Source organism: Phragmites australis, chromosome 9 (genome assembly GCF_958298935.1).
Source record: "Phragmites australis chromosome 9, lpPhrAust1.1, whole genome shotgun sequence".
NCBI classification, from domain to species: Eukaryota; Viridiplantae; Streptophyta; class Magnoliopsida; order Poales; family Poaceae; genus Phragmites; species Phragmites australis.
Genome location: NC_084929.1, coordinates 33,465,933 through 33,483,122, shown reverse-complemented (window position 1 = coordinate 33,483,122; position 17,190 = coordinate 33,465,933). Strand labels below are relative to the sequence as shown.

Here is a 17,190-nt window from a genome sequence, read left to right as displayed (position 1 = left end):
AATTTATACGAACTCCAAAATTATAAAACTAGATGTGTTATTTTTATATGAGTATGAAATACATGTTAAAAATGTTAGAACTCCTGAAATACTTTCTGATATTAATTAATTAATTAAATGCTTTTCAGTTTAATTAAATCATACTTAATTAATATCATGTCCTAAAATTATGAAACTACTTGAAAAATTCATGTTATGATCAGTTCTATCTAGGAAAAATATAATTTAGTATGAAAGTGTTGTTTAAATTGTTGAATACCATTTAATCTTGATAGCTAGCTTAATTAAGGTCCTTTTTGGATAGACCTTAAATAAATTATTTATACCATGAGTATATGTACTTCAATCCAGTGAATATTGTTGCATTTTGATCTTTACTCAGTATCACATCCCCCATTAAATTTTCATGCCATTTGGTGCATTTCTCATAGCATTTTTTCACGTTGATTGTGATGCACCATTCTTCCTTTTAGCGATCGACGGACCGAAGAGCGACGAGAGTATTTTTGAGGTGGAACCTGATTATGATTTTGTGTGTGAAGCAACTGTGCACCATGGTAAGCATCTAAGCATATTGCACCGATTACTTTGGATCATATGTTGTCTTTAATCTGATAGAGTATACTATATGTATGTCAAGTATGATAGTTAGTTGAGGTTGGGTTTTTTAAGTATATCCTAATTGTTGTATTACCCTTATTTGGTACTGTTATCTCTTGATCTATTGTAATCCTGGGTATAGCACTCAAGGTCTAACTTAAAATGAATATGTCATGCTTAGCAAGGCTTAAGTTATCGGTAGAAGGCGAGTGGTGGTTCGACCATCGTTCACGAGCTTATGACCTACTCTTATTTCATAAATACAATGATGATGATGGGATGTGTAAGTCAGTGAGGATGAGCCGAGATTCGGGCGGGTAATAGGGATGACTCGAGAAAGGAGCCTTGGATGTTATAGACTCGCTTGAATCGATTAAGCATCGTCTGTTGTTGTAGTTGACTTTAGCACTTTTCGTATTTACCATATGTCGATATAATGATAGATAAGCCAAATACCTTTTGTAACTGTGACCTTTTTGCTTGTCGGCCTATAGTTTCGTGGGCATAGTAGACTTGTAGAGATAATATCGTAAAGGTGTTATGGGCATAATAGGCTTGTAGAGGTATCTAATTTACTCGGAGAATAGTTCTAGCTACCTTCACATCTTTATGCATAACTAAGGTGCTTTAGAAGTAGCCATAGTGGACCTCCGCACCTATAGGTGCATGTTCAAATGGTCGAGGCTCAATTAAAAAAGGTTAACACAGATACTCCTTGTGTGTACTTTAGCGGGTGACACAAGCCGAATGGTCATTATGTCATATGGGTGAAGATATAACCACTGCATGGTGTAAGATCAAGTCCAACTGTCGCGCTCTCGGTTATGAGCATGTTTCTGTCTATTTACATCAATCGTAGAGTTTTGTTACTTGGATGTTGTGGCATAGCTGGTGATGCTGATGAAGAGTTAATATGATACAAGTTACAGCTTTATTATGTTGATGGTCTCATGATATGAGGGTGTTTGTTTAGGTGGAGAAGCTTACACTTGAGTCTAAATCGCTTTTAGATATGAAGTTACTTAATCTTTGTGGCAGAGTTCTTGCTAATTACCCATATGCATTCTCCTTGAAGTCAGGTTAATTATAAGTGTCCATTATGGATTATGTCATGCGAGTACCTTCATATGCACGTGCTTTGTTTGCTTTTCAGGTGAGAAAAATTTAGTTTTTAGCTACTTTATGTCTGTTGATGTTGGCGACGGGCAGGAGTAGTGCCAATATTTCTACTCGTGTGTTGTTATTTTAGGGTGACGTCTTAGGGCAAATGGCTCTACCTATCTTTTATCATTATTTAACTTATTCTGTTGCATAACTACTCTAGCAAATATTCGGGTTATGTATTTTGATGTAAAGTTAAATCTATTTAAAGACTTGTAACTCAATTTAATTACTCGCTATTTATCGTCTTGTGATGATGTACTTATTGTAAAGGCATGTCCAGAAAGTAAACACATGCCGGGACTATCGATGTGATATTCCGATTAATCATTATGGGTGTGATTATAAAAAAATAATCATTCTAATGATTAGCTCCGAATACTATTTAAATAGTTCTCCATACTAGCCCGGCACAGTAGCTAACGAGCCGTGTCATGGGCCGTACTTCAGTACATAAACCGGTACGACACGATCCATTAAATTTATCGGGCCTATCAAATCATACCGTAATCAAATCATACCTAGATAGACCTGTGCCAGGCTGGCCTGACAGATCCATTCGATCTCGGTAAGGACGCAATGAAGTTGTTGGATTCGATCAGAAGGCGTTGGATTGGGTGCTCAACGTAAAACACGTTCGTAGTCTTATAGTTTATATTTCAGCTCGAGATGATCCATGTCGTCGGCATGGGAATTGGGAATTCAGGCCTGTTGCGTGTTGGTATGCCTCGTGCTGACCTCTGTATTGCACCAAGTCTCTTTCTAGCTCGTTGACATGGAAGTTGGAATGGAATACGAATTGGTGATGTATTGCATGCTAGATCTTTGTTTGCGTGTCTGATGGTTAGCTCACTTTTGTGTGGATAGGGTTCTTCAATCTTCAGCAAAACAGATGTGTGTCTTTCGTGTCAGTCCCGGAACTGTAAAGAAGTCAAAATTTCTTGGAGTAATCCAGTGAGGTTTGCGGACAGAGGGCACTGTAAAATATCTAGTCTCCTTTTCTTCACTGAAAAAAGTATTATAATCCTTTTTGTTCGACAAATTTGTCCCCCGAAAAAAAAGAAACCTGCAAACACTCATTACAGCCTCAAAACTTCATCTTTTTCCAATGTTCTTGTCAGATAATGCAAATTTCACGTTCACCTGCGAGGATCAAAGCTAGCAGCAAGGTAAAGTTTGAATGCCAATTTCAGGACTGCCTGTAACTCAATTGCGAAGACTGCAAGGTGACCAGTCCGGTGGCGGATCTGTTGTGGCTGCATGCCCTCTCCACCCCTGTGGTCACCTCCTAGCCCTCAATCTTGTTTATGCTCCTCTTTTTGCCGGACCTATCCTCTCTCCCCTAGATCTGGCCCGTGGAGAGCTTGGCGGCATGGTGGTGGCCCAAGGTGGCGCCTGTGTAAAGGGGTGGTTGCTTTTGTTGATCTATCGCGATGTCTGCATGTGGCTTGTCGGTTGGGGTGCGGGGGACACGGGCGAAAGCCCCGTTCGGTTTCTTGCCGACGTCTACAACGGTGACGCATGTGGCGCTACTCCTCTTCTTGATGGCGTTGTTGTGTTGCCCCCATTTTCAGGTTAGAGACTCCCCAGGTGAAAACCGAGCTCCAGGTGTTTGGACAAGCGATGATGGTGTCTGCGGATGCCGTTCCCTCCTTGGAGTATCACAACGGAGGTCCCTTCCTGGGTTCGAGTGGGCGTGGATCTTTCGGCGGCGGTTTCGACCACTCCAAACCTTCTATTTATTGGGTATTTTCTTTTGTCAGGTTGCTTGCCTTAGTGGATAGAGACGGTAGTTGTGGATCACCGTAGGAAGTTGGAGCTGTAATCATGCTTGGCAACGATAACCTACGATGTATTCTATCAGTTAAGGTGTACAAGTGGTTGTTGGTGCGTTCTGTGCAGCTATATGGTTTTCGGATCTAGTTTTCCTCGTAAACTGGATCAACCCTCTCCTTCTAATATAAAATCAGCTGAGCTCTTGTCGTCATTTCGAAAAAATTAGGTAAGGCATCAGATGACAGATAAGTGTATAGTTCAGATTTGTCACAATGAAAAAGATGCCGTTTACAGGCAGGCTGATATCATCAAGATCTTAGTCTGTTCTAAATCGTCATCTTAAAATAGCACAGCTAATGTCATTATCAGCTGTGTACCATCTGCAAAGACAGAATGACATCATGAACCCAGAGAAATCGTGGCAGCATTTCCAGCATAATTTAGTTAGAAAAACGCCTGCCAATATTCAACACCATACCAAGACAATGATTAGGACTCTCAACCATACCAAGAGGATTTATCTGTAAGGCATGGACGTTGCTGAAGGAAAACCATAACATCTTCCCTGACCGGGTTTTCTTCCTTTTCTTTTTCCTGCTAAGCCTAACTAATTAAGATAAAGATGCCACAAACGTGGTACAAATGCTACTGCAGTACTACCCATCATAATTCAGATAGAGCCGAAACGCAATTAAAAATAACAAAACTGGAAGAAGCAACCTCATTATGGGGCCAACAAAACCAGTGGCCCTCGATTATTCAGAGATTAAAAGATAATTCATGTGCTTTCTTTGATGCAAAAGATAGGCTTAATTTCGCTTTCAAACATGTTGAAAATATCTTTGACACCAGTGATGACAAGTGAACAGTGAGTGAACGCTAACTATTATATCTATCGAAAATGTCTGCTTGGGTGTGGCAAATACCGCCAGCATTGTATCATGTTAAATTTGGCCTACAACATGTTAGGTCCAAATCCTGAATTCACTGCCAAATCTCAATGATTAACATTCTGAACTTTGAATGCCTACGGTGGTTAGCTGTAATGCGATACGATTCTGAATAAGGATCTCATAATGTGGCTAAAATAAAAGGCATTTTTTTTGTCTCCTGGCACTAGCTGATTGATATTGAAATGTGCTTAGTTGGCTGGATCAGCGCATTCTGAAAGATTAATGGGCATGGTATTGTCGTATAATCTGTTCCTCTTATGGTTTCAGTGCTAAACGAGCTTGCTCGCAGAAATTCACTAACACACTTGATTAGATATCTAGTAGAGTACAAAAGAACACTGCCAGACTGCCAGCTGTTGATGAATGGATAGGCTAAGATAGCGTAAATCAAAAAATTACTGCACTCAACTAGTAAACCATATTAGTAACGAATCATGGATTATTACCACTAGACGAGCAGATCAATGGAAGAAGAGTTAAAGCAGCCTAGTTCAACGCCACATGCTTTGGTGTGAAGGAAATAATCGATCTTGTAACAAACCGAACATCTCCAAATTGCATCTTTGCCGCTGATCAGCACTGCAATACTAACAACAATGCATTCACGGTATCCACACATCTAAGAGTGGAACGTCATGCGTCAGTGTGATAGCGCCACACACCCAGCTAGGGCTTCGTGGGGAGGTTAGGTGGAGGTTGCAGCTAGGGTTTCAAGGTGGGAGAATTGACTCGTCCACAGCCACACATCTTCACTTATATAGAGTCTGCTAATAGGTTGACACGTTGAAAACCCATTAGAACTCTAAATGCTCGCAAATCATTACATGTGTAGCCTACGAATGAATCCAATCCGAATTAGTGTCTCAACCCCTTAAGTGTGTAATATGTTAGGTCCAAGTATAAACGACCGTAACCTAGGAATCCTTCCCGTATCATAAGTCAATAATGGTATCTAGTAGGGTATATTAACTCCTGAACATATAAAGATCATATCGGCTAAACCTTTATATACACATACACTGATCCCTTTATCTTATGATATCAGTTAAGCTATAAGCAAAATGCATATCATTCTTGTGATAGCTCGATCATTTACTCGGTCTTATAGTGGATTGATAACTCATGATTAACCATTTAATTATATTGGATAATTTGGGACTAAACACTTGCTCGGGTTTTAGTCAGTAAGATTCGCATCTAACGGCTAGAGCTCGTTGACCGTAACAAAGACAGATTTCAGGCCACTGTCAATTAGCTTGCCCCTTATTTCATTCAATTAATTGTATGCAACACCACCGTTCATACAGTTTTCACTATTTAGCTAATCCTTAAATAAATGACATGTTTCTTGGCGAAAAAAATGTCATCACTGGAAGGGAAAAAATGATACTCGTTCGGTATAAAAATATAAAGTGTATTTTAAAAAAAAAGTCAAATTCAATATATTTTAATTAATAATTAATTAAATTATAAATATCTTTTATTATATAAATATTATACAACTAGGTTTATATCTTAAAACTCTTTCACATTATATTATTTTTTAACTATAAACTATATATTTTATAAGAAAACAATAATAAAAATCTATCTTTAGATATCGAGTTAAAATAAAATACGGCTTTATTTTTGAACGGAGAGTACTAATTGGTATAGTCTTTCTCACAAAAGGGCGGCCAAGCCATCAGCCCATCACATATTTATGGTCGTGAGACCATCTTTAATCATACTTCTTTCATTTCGTTCTCTTTCTAATTTCTTTTCCTGTTCTTATTTCCTTTATTTTCTCTCATCTTTCCCTTTAAAGAAAATTACAAAGGAAAAAAAAGAGAGAATCCTGTCTTAAAAAAAATGATCTTAGAATCCCTTCATAACGAGAAATATAAAGAAAAATCGTTAAAACGCTGAAGAAAATAAAAATTCCTTCCAAGAAACTGTTGGCCTTAGTCTGACCTGATGGTTACTTGGGCGGGCCACTGTATTCGTGCCGTGGTTATGGCGACCTCTTCTTCCTCCCTCCCCTCCTTGTCGCGGCCATTGTTCCTAGCTCGCCAACAACACCAGGAGGCAGCCATGTCCGCTCCGCTCGTCGCCTCCCAGAGGCGGCGCAACGGCGGTGGGGAGCAGAAGCAGGTAGTTCTTGGGTGTGCCCGGAGCTTGTTCTCTTCGTTCTTGAACCACCCGTTTCTTGAATCAAAACTGTTGCCTTTTTTGTTGTTCTTGTCTATGGTTTGTGCGGCGGAAGGATCTTGTGATGCAGAGGTGGGCTGAGATGGTGTTGTGTTGTGGCGTGGATTGGGGGTGCGTGCCGCAGCTGTGGAACAGGGTGGTGCTGCGCAAGTGGCTCAACATCGGCTCGGGGTCCGGGGACTCCGACTTCAGCGCCGATGAGGGCGGCACCTCCGGTGGCGAGGCTGACCGCGAAGGTTACTTGCCTCTCTTCTCTTCTATTTCCTCCCTCCGTTTCTTGCGCGCAAGCTGTTTCGAATTTCTGATTCGATCCGTTTACTCAAGCTTGCTCTTGTTTGGAACAAAATTGGGGACAATTTGGTGCGGAAATTTGAGCGGTAGGCGTTGACGGTAATGCAGAGCAGACACCACGATATTGCAATGAAAGTTGTTTCTTGTACGTTGGCTGTTTGGGCTCTGGTAGCTTGACTTTCTCTTTTTTATGTGAAGATTAGAAAATTTCATCTTGAACAATTGGTCAGTATTGTTTACTGGAGTTGGTCAAGTTGGGTTGTTTTGATTGTTTGGTGCTTGCTTTACTGTAATCGTTCGTTGTTTGCCACTACAAGTGCCGGCAATTCGGTATGGTATGTTGGTATGGTCATCTCTCTGAGAACAACTTCACCATTGTGATGTGCGGCTAGCTGGCTAGTACTTTCTGCAAGCCAGCGATTTCTTTTGGTGTATTCAACCCTTTTTAAGGAAACAAGAAGAAGAAGGCTCCTAAGCGTTTGCCATTGCTTTGTATTATTTGACTGTGTTTCTTCAAAAGGGTCAGCTTAGCCAGGAATGGTAATGTGGCCATCTTTTCTACTTGACTTCACTATTTAGGGCCTGTTTGGAAAGGGGTGATTGGGATCCAAATCCTTTTTGAACTAGATCCTAAAAACTCCTGAGGCAATTCTCTTCTTTCGAACATGCCCTTAATGGTTGTTATGTATGCCCCTCTCCTAAACAAAGTTACATATGTTTTTCTCTTTAATAAAAGAAACACTTGCATTGTATTTTTTTAGTCATTGCTGTCCTTCACCTTAAGTTTTCAGATTAATTTTAATAATGATATATTGTGATTGCTGCCTTTGTAATGCCTGCCATGCAGATATATTTGGTTGGGAGCGCAAGCTGTCTGATGAAGAGAGGATATTAGGTGGACTGGGTGCAAGCACGATTGGTAACTTGATTGGTACCTCATGTTTGTTTTGTTTTTTGTTTTGAGAAGCATGCAAAAGAACTGCATATTTAGTGTCTGATAATTATGTTTCTCTCTATGTATTCATATTTGAGATGAATTGGCTCCTAGCTAACTCCTAGACAAGCAATTATGCATACAGTAACGTTAGTGAAATAATCACCCAGCAGAGAAAATGCTAATTTGATTATGCATAGTTATTTGCAGTTCATTAACCAGATAGGCAGCTTCTACTGCCTCAATCTTGGGCCATGAACCGCATCTGCTGCTCTTCCTGAAAAGAATAGATGCTTCTAGATTTCTGAACTTACATAGCTCTAAGAAAACAGTCTATGGCAGTTTTCCAGTTCTTGTTGATAAATATTTCAGAAAAAAATCATGGATGATGGTGAATGGAAGCATAATCGATGGAAAGTTAGCAAGAACATGGACGGCTTTTAGTATTTGTTTTGACTTACTGTGAAGTTCATTTTTGTTAGGCGCCTGCTTGATAAGGCATGAGTTGTCAGATTGCCTTATGTGCTGACACAAGCACCCGTTTATTTCTTTTTGTTCGTCTTTTGTGTGTGTGTTCTGCACAAGCACCTGTTTGATGAAAAGTCTGGGATTGGTGTGTTGCCTTGTATGCTAACACGATCAACTATGCCTCGTAGGTAATCAAATGAAGGATGTAACTTACAAGCTTAGAAGGCACAAATCAGAGACCCTTCGTGTTCAGTATATTGATGTTAGAGAACTCAGGTATTGCCATCCAGCCCCTTTTTAACATTTCTTTGTGCCTAGTTATTTGTTTGACGGCACTTTTCTCTCAGCATTTCTTTGAGTTGAAATTATATTCCTCCTGATACTGTGATACGTATCGTATCGCGGAAGATTACTAATAAATAATTAAACACGATTTCTACTAGGCTGAAAATAAATAAAACGTGCTAGTTTTGTGGTGATGTTCTTTCAGCTAATCTGCAAGTTTTAATATGCAGGATCTGTGTAGGGACATGGAATGTTGGAGGCAGATTCCCACCCAGTGACTTAGATATTCAGGGATGGTTGGATATGGAGGAGCCAGCTGATATTTATGTTCTTGGGTAATTAATTTATCACTCAAAAAACTTTCGATTCAGGTGGGCCAAACCCACCGTTCAGTTCTACAAAATCTGTTTGGGAACATGCACAATGTATTATAATTAAAGTTATTTAGTTTTCACAAGAAGCTTGATAAGTATCTTAAAAGGTGACATGTATCTAAGTAAGTAAGTCGTTATTCATATGTTGTATACTAGGTCGCTAGCTTACTATTGAGCAATGAGATGATGTAGTGCCACTGTTACTGTTTTTTTTTTTCAAAAAAGAGAATTCATTTACCATCAAAATTATGGCTGTCTTTCAGATTTCAAGAGATTGTTCCACTAAATGCCAGTAATATATTTGGTGCGGAAGACAATCGTCCAGTTGAAGTATGGGAGCATATCATCCGTGAAACTTTGAATAAAAATTGTCCAAATAAATCGAGGTTTAAATGTCATAGTGATCCTCCTTCACCATCAAGGTTTGATCCATCAAATTATGTTCTTGCGATGGAAGATGATTTGCATAGTGAGTCTGGCAACGATAGTGATGGGGAACTTCATCCATTGATTGAGAAAGGTGTTAATATAGTTATTAATAACAGTGAAGTTAATGATGAAACATGTAAAAAACCCACTTCTGCTTCAAACGAAAGAATACAGAAAATCAAGGACTCAAGCAGGATTCCTTCAGTAAATACTTTTGATCACTTCCATGACTTGGGTTATGAAAAATTGAAATCTGATATGGAAGAGCCGACCAAACAAAAGAAGTTAACAAAAGTGCTCAGTCACTCAGAAAGGCTTGGAATGATTTGGCCTGAACAACCATTGGATATGTTGGCTCGCCGTCTTCAGGACAGTGCAAAATCATCTACTTCAGTGAAGGCTCTAACATCTTCTGTGTCTTTCAAATCAACACATGAGAATTTCAATGCTTTTTCAGAAGAGGATTCAGCCCGTGGTGTGAACATAGATAACAGAGTTAAAAGGAAGAGACCAGAATTTGTACGGATAATAAGCAAGCAAATGGTGGGGATATTTCTTTCAATATGGGTTCGTAGAAGCTTGCGGAAGCACATTCAGAATTTGAGAGTATCAACTGTAGGTGTAGGTGCAATGGGTTATATTGGTAACAAGGCAAGTGTCAAATTTGGTCTTTTTTTATCTGTTATTATTCGTGTAGCTTGATATTTTAGTGATATCTGGATCATACTTGGTTAGAATGTTGCTCATCACATAACGTGGTGACTGCCATTGTTTGGAACCAAGGTTAATTTCTAAATATTTCTCCTGATGAACTGGAGTTTCAAAATACATGTTTTGATGGCATGTTTTCTATAGAGAGATAATTAACATTCTTTAGTGTTCTATTATTTAAAGTTCACATCTTCAGATTTCACCATTTGTCGTACATCATGGATGCACTTGTTTGTTGTCTAATTTAGAAAATCACATGCTGACATTTGTTTCTTCAATGCTCCAGGGATCAATATCAGTCAGCATGTCTATACATCAGACTCATTTTTGCTTTGTTTGTTGCCACCTGACTGCTGGTGAAAAAGATGGAGATGAACTAAAAAGAAATTCAAATGTTGAAGAAATCCTCCAAAGAACAGTGTTTAACCCGGCTCCTATTGTAGGCATGCCTAACAGAATACATGACCACGAGTAAGTTAGCTAATCTGTAACTTCTGGTAATTTGTGCTATGCTCCAAAGCTTGCACTCAATAGTCCATGTGTATCTACTGTTATATGGTGATTATTAGATAGTTGGATACAAATCAGGATGACACCCTATATATGCTGTATTCAACAATTTCCATGATTTTTATGTTAATATATGTCCTTCATTTCAGAAGGATTATATGGTTAGGGGATCTTAACTATCGGATCAACTTATCATACGAAAAGACGCTTGAACTTATCTCCAAACAGGACTGGGATGGATTGTTCGAGAAGGATCAGGTAATTTGATGGCGTAGTACATTCATTACTTTCATAGAATTTCTAGCTCATGCTTCTTCTGTGACAGCTGAAGAGAGAATTTAGGAAAGGATGCACATTTGATGGTTGGGTTGAAGGAGTTATCAGCTTTCCCCCAACATATAAATACGAGTTTGACTCAGGGAATTATGTAAGCGATGAGACAAAATCTGGGAGAAGAACACCTGCATGGTATGCTGTTCTTCTAAGGTCCACCTTTTGTTCTGCATATTATTCATCCTAGTCCATTAAATGATTCTAGACATCCGACAAGAGGATATGCCGACAAGAATAAGCAAACACTCTCACCTAATTGTGCAGGTGTGACCGCATTCTCTCATACGGGAAGGGAATCAGGCTACTTGCCTACAAGAGGGGGGAGCTTACACTTTCTGATCACCGCCCTGTGACTGCAGTCTATATGGCAGAGGTTGAAGTTTTCCGCCATAGAAAGCTCCAGAGAGCTCTAACATTCACAGATACAGAGATTGAACATCACCAATAATTGGGAAGGATTGACTTTCTGAACAAAAAACCATTGAACCATGAGACATGCGATTTCTTAGCTCATGTTCCAAGTGAGGAAAAGCAATGCCAATGCCAGTTTTCAGAACTTGCCAGAGGAGGTTCAATTGCATTACATGAATTTACCAGGACCGGCTGCGTATGACTTCAGATATTCATTGATCAAGAACATCTCATGCAGTATGCTTCATTACAGGAGTCAAGCCATAGTGTGTTTTGAATTTTTTCCTATTTTCTTCATAATGTTCTCACTTCATCTTCAGTTAGGAAAAAGTACAAAATCATGTATATCATTTTTTTAACGACCATTGTCGTTCAAGTTCTTGTGTATAGTCTTTCATTTTTTTTAAAAAAAATGACTGGAATCCCCAAATATCTTTGTTGAGTTCTTTGTACCAAATCTGTTCACATAATACTCCATAAATTTCAAGAGATTTCTTGGCAAAATGACATCACCTTGCAATTTTATCATTCAGTTGGAGGACAAGCCAATGATTCGTAGAAAAAGAAAGGCGGAAAATCTTAGAAACCCCCTCCTTACTCGAGGGAGAATAATGAGAGAAGAAAAATCCATACGCTAGGAGATAGCCGCGGAGCGAGCAATCTCAATACTCACAACAACGCACAAACACACACCGAGGCCAAGGTCCCGTCAATGCTCTCTGGCTGCTGACGGCTGCAGCAGGCCGGCAATGGGCGGCGGCGCACGACGCACCGGCAGTCCGGCAAGGCTGCGTGCAAGAGTACAACGCAGGCTGCGCGTCTCATCGTCGTTGGTGGGTGTGGGCCTCGTCGCGGGGAAGGAAATTCTGTGAGACCCGGTCTCACAGAAAGACCCTCATCTCTGCGTGACACGTATACTGTACTTCTCTCACATATATTCAATCAGACCGTTAGATCCAGAACGAACGGTGTAGATCAGGGTCTCACGGAGGCCTTTCTGCAGAGGGTCTCATATAATTTTTTTCCTCGTCGCGGACGCCATCGTTGCGATTACCGTGGTGGTCGTCGATCGGCTGATGCAGCTGGTGCTGTGGGTGGCGAGGACGAACAGACCCTCAGCTTACTGACCGACGCTCCGGCAGGCTCCCTAACTGACGCTCGTTGCGATTACCCTGGGACGAATCGGATCAGGATCCAACGTGATTTCATCATTCACGTGTGGGTCTGCTCTCACACATTAGTGACAAGCGGTGAAGTCAGGGATCCTCCTCAGGACGGATCATGGGGGCTATGGTCCCTGCTAGGATTGAAATTTAAGAGAATTTATTATTTATTATTGAAAGTTCATCTAATTTTCTATTTACTACTGAATGTGTCAGTGACATGTGGGTCTGGCCCATATGTCATTGACACATCAAGAAATTGAGTGATTTTTAATAGCACCAGGGGAATTTATTCTTTAAAATTTGGTAAATTTTCGTGAATTTCAGAAGGAGATGAAATATCTAATTTTAAAATTTTCTTTCATCGATACATGAGACTCATAGAGCAGATGATAAAAATTTCACCGAACGGAGCCATCCGGCATAATGAGCGAATATTCCTGTGTTGAATGGCCCCGTCCAGCTCCGGTCCATCAACCACACAACATAAAAAGTTGGATAGCCAGCTTCTTGACGGCTCCGTCTAACCAACCAAACGCGCGCTTTAAGAGACAACAACCAGAAATAAGAGCAGGGATTAAAATTTCACCAAAATTTTGATAAAAAATCATGAATTTCTCTGCAAATATCTAATTGCAGACATAGCAGCGCCCACATGGTCTATTGCAGCAAGACAGGATCAATAAATTTGGTAGTAACATGGTTGCCGAGTTTCACTTCATTTGGAATGTTTTAAGAAATTGTTTCGGAATCAATTGGAGGACACTACCAATGACAGTTCAAAGCCAGAACTTCATTTCAGTATAGTGAATGGAAAGTTGCTTCAATCTTAATATTATGAAAGTTAAAAGTTGCTTCTTAACCATTGCTACAATGTTATTGAGCTACATCGCTCTTCTGTGTTACCATATTAGTATGAATGCAGTATAAAAGTAGCTCTAACTGACTCACTAAATCTTGCTCCCTATATCTTCATATAGAGTATCTCCAAAACATTTTCTCTCTATTTCTCTACGTGCTCTAACCGACTTTTAAATTATATACACATATATTTTATTGATATCCTATAACCAAAAAATATTTCTAACTGCTATATTTGCAACGGCTATATTTTCAATGGGCATTTGAATAAATTTTGTATATGTTTGAATTTTATTTGAATTAAAATTGAATTAAAAAAAGAATATCGCATGAAATGGTAAAAATGCATATAAATTGAGCATTACAAAGGAATTTACTTTTCCATCATATAACCTAGGTATAAATTAGTTTATGATATAAGAAGAATATTAGTGATTTTTTTCAGATTTTTTGGAATTTATCTGACATCACATAAAAGTAGTTCATTTTTAGAGAATTTTAGTTTAAATTCTACATAATTTTTTAGATGAATCTAGTTAAAATAGGTTGCTATGGATTATGGAACACGCAAAAAATTTAAGATTTTTAAGTAACAGAAAACCGAGATTTTGATTTGCGCTACAATCATCATCTACAGTGCATAGCGAGCCTCGGACGCTCTGTGGAAGTGACGAGTGAGGCGGAGCAGATAGCGAGTGCGATAGCCAATCTGTTGGAGCTGCTTTTTCCGTCCCGCTCAGCAAATTTGCCGATAGCAAGCGGGGTAGCGAGCCCCTCGAAGTTGCTCTAAACAAGACAACAATGCTGGTGAAGTGGTTCTAGGAAATCAGTAAAAAATACCTTCTGCCGGTAAATACAGGAACCCTTTAGGAACATCGCAGGTTCATTTGAAATCGCTGAAAAAGCAACTCGTTCTTGTCTTTTGATAATGTTTCCTGTAGAGAAAACTAAAGAGTTCGAGAACCCAGCTGGAGGCGCCCGGCCTACCCTCCTCTGGCAAAACGGCGGCTAACGGTCATTCATCGATGCACTTTGACAATGAATTCAGGATGCCGACTCTTGCGGCTTTTCATGGGTTTGTCTCTTTGTCGGATTGGAAGGGAATTATCGTCCTTATACATTGACGGAGTGTGTCATAAAATAAAAAGAGAGCCAATCGTAAAGAGGCATGAGTGCAAGGAACCGATATCCGAGAACACGCCACACGCGAGCCTCTATAGTGCCTTACTGCAATGCCGACAAGAGGGTTGGAGCCCAATTTGGCCTCCACAAGGTTCCGCCAATGTTCCTATCTATAACGTTCTTCATCATCAACCTTTTATTTATCTAATAGCATAGGAATAACATACGCTTGCTCGATAACACTTACATTTCTGTCACCACCTTGTCAAGCAACAGTACCGTGTTAGCTGATCTTTTAGATATTACAATCCGCTGCTTAGACCAGCTAGTCCTATCTTCTAGATCTAGGGTGCATCTCAGGTAAAAACACTATAAATATTAGAAATTTTGCAAATTCATCAAAAACTATATCTAGAAGTTTTAAAAAATTCTCCAAAATTCCACATCTATAGGTGAGGTCATGTTGTACACCACACAAAATTTCATATGCAAACTCCAGGTGTAATAGCACTAAAGGACAAAGGTACTGTTTATATCTGTTACAATCGAATTTAGTCAAAAAAATTTATCTTACAAATGGAATCGAGTTTGCACTGAAATTTTGCATGGATGCACAACATGTCGTGAAATTTTTGAAAAAAAATTAAAGCTTCTGGATAGGGTTTTTGATGAATTTGCATAATTTCCTATATTTAGGTTGTTTTCACCTGAGATGCTCTGTCTAAGGCAATCTCCAGTAGCTACCTTAAATTTTCATCCTAAAAACACTATTACAGCATCCCTATCACTATTACAACATCCCTTATTTTTTCATCTCCAGCAGCTACCCTATTTTCTACCTTCTACTCTCTTTTTCTCTCTCCGGTCCCGCTGTCGGCCTCTGTAAACAGTACAGCTACAGTGTTGCTACAGTAACAGACGTTGCTAGAGGAAGGAGGCGGGATTGAGCTAGCTGGCGGGGAATAATGACAAAGGCAAAGAATTCGGCTCTGTTTCCTTTTCTCTTGCGCTATTTCTTTGCAATTTGATCCCGGTGTGATGGCCTTCTTCATTGCAGTGACCAATATTAGAGGAATCATGGCCTCCATCTTTTACTCCCGTGCATATTCATCGGGATTGAATCGAGAAGCTAGTGCGAGAGAAAATGAAGGGAAGGATTCGATGGAGAGAGAAAGGAGATGACCAATGGGATCCACAACAAAGAGAGAATAGAAAGAAAGATTGGAGAGAGGGAGAAAACGGGCATGACACAAGAACCGTTGCAACGTATAAGTATTATACTAGTACCAAATTATGGTGCACCATGTACTTTATAGTTCCTCCTAACCTCACCAGTAAAACACATCAAAATTGTCACAAAACATTTTCAAAGCAATGTAGCTTTAAAGCAGTTTAAATCAAACAAAAACTTCATCCTGACTTTCTTTGGCAGTGTACAAGTAGAAACCTATAAATGCCATGCCTAATACTACTATGCATAAAAGGTATTTCTTTTTTTTTCTGAAAAGAGGACAGGAGCTCTACGGTTCATTAATGAAGAATTGAGTTTTTTACAACGAAACACTCCTTTGCTCAAAACGAAGAGAATGATAACCTGCAGAAGATCAAACAATAAATGCATTAGCACATAACAACACTAAACACCTTTAATGTGCACACAAAAGTTAGTTAAAAAAACATGCATGCACATCTCACTGCGACATCCCACCAAATAAAAACTACGCAATCACTAGTACACACAACTCCAAGTCCTATTGTACTTCCTCTAATCTTTTAAATCTTTGATCATCTATAACTTTTAAAATATTTAGTTTTATAACATAAAAATTATATATATATATCTTTTTAAAAATAATTTTATAATATCATAAGTTTATTAGATTTTATAAATATATTCTAGTCGAAAATAATGATCAAAAGTACGTATCGAAGACTGTGATACACAAAGTGTCAAGTATTTTTGACTTGCAGGGAGTAATAACATTATTATATCAGACATTTTTCACGCACCAGAGAACATCACGCGCTATTAGCACCACCCAACTTCTAGTAGCACACATGCATTTCGCGTGCGCACCCGAAGGCATGCAACTCGTCTTGCCACACAATCCCACCAAACACTAGTCATACAGTGCAGATCACATGCGCCGCGCCAATCCGTCGGGCACACCGGAGCACGCAATGTAAGGTTATCTTAAAATAGATATTTTAAGAGCTTATTCTCTATAATACTATTACAATATCTTATAATATTATTATAGTATTCTCTGTTTTTTCTTCTTCAGCAGCTATCATATTTCCTATCTTTTCATCACTCTTCTTATTTTTTTAGACTCACAGTTATTCTCTATGAACAGTGATAAAAGGAGAAGAGAGGGTCAGCGAATTTAAGGTACATTCTTGTCTCTCCGCATCCTTGTTGCACCACTGTTTTCGAAACCGTCGCTACTGGAGCTCGTTTGAGGACGCACGGTCGCCGTATCGGAGGCTTGGGGTGCTACGCCTTGCGGGAGAGGTGGGTGGAGTGTGCTCGCATTGGCGAAAGAGACGAGGAGCGTGGGGAGAAGCCGCTGCGTTCTCGCTGGGGTACAGCAGGCAGGGTCGGTTTGCCGGGCCAC

General features: G+C 39.5%; 1 protein-coding gene across 1 annotated transcript; it reads left to right on the top strand.

Moving 5' to 3' along the window:
* The first annotated feature begins 6,460 nt into the window (after positions 1-6,460).
* LOC133929302 (type I inositol polyphosphate 5-phosphatase 1-like) lies at positions 6,461-11,825 on the top strand. The gene is made up of 10 exons (XM_062376005.1): positions 6,461-6,623; positions 6,736-6,916; positions 7,819-7,890; positions 8,562-8,649; positions 8,889-8,993; positions 9,296-10,112; positions 10,459-10,643; positions 10,832-10,940; positions 11,008-11,150; positions 11,280-11,825. Exons 1-10 carry the CDS (start codon positions 6,486-6,488, stop codon positions 11,461-11,463), a joined length of 2,022 nt encoding a protein of 673 aa, XP_062231989.1. The 5' UTR covers positions 6,461-6,485; the 3' UTR covers positions 11,464-11,825.
* Positions 11,826-17,190: the final 5,365 nt, after the last annotated feature.

Bases quoted from the DNA above. Each gene is read 5' to 3' on its own strand.
- LOC133929302 (XM_062376005.1), top strand. From the start codon at position 6,486: ATGGCGACCTCTTCTTCCTCCCTCCCCTCCTTGTCGCGGCCATTGTTC. The intron at 6,917-7,818 runs GTTACTTGCCTC...CCTGCCATGCAG, and splicing joins TGGCGAGGCTGACCGCGAAG to ATATATTTGGTTGGGAGCGC. The intron at 10,941-11,007 runs GTAATTTGATGG...CTTCTGTGACAG, and splicing joins GATTGTTCGAGAAGGATCAG to CTGAAGAGAGAATTTAGGAA.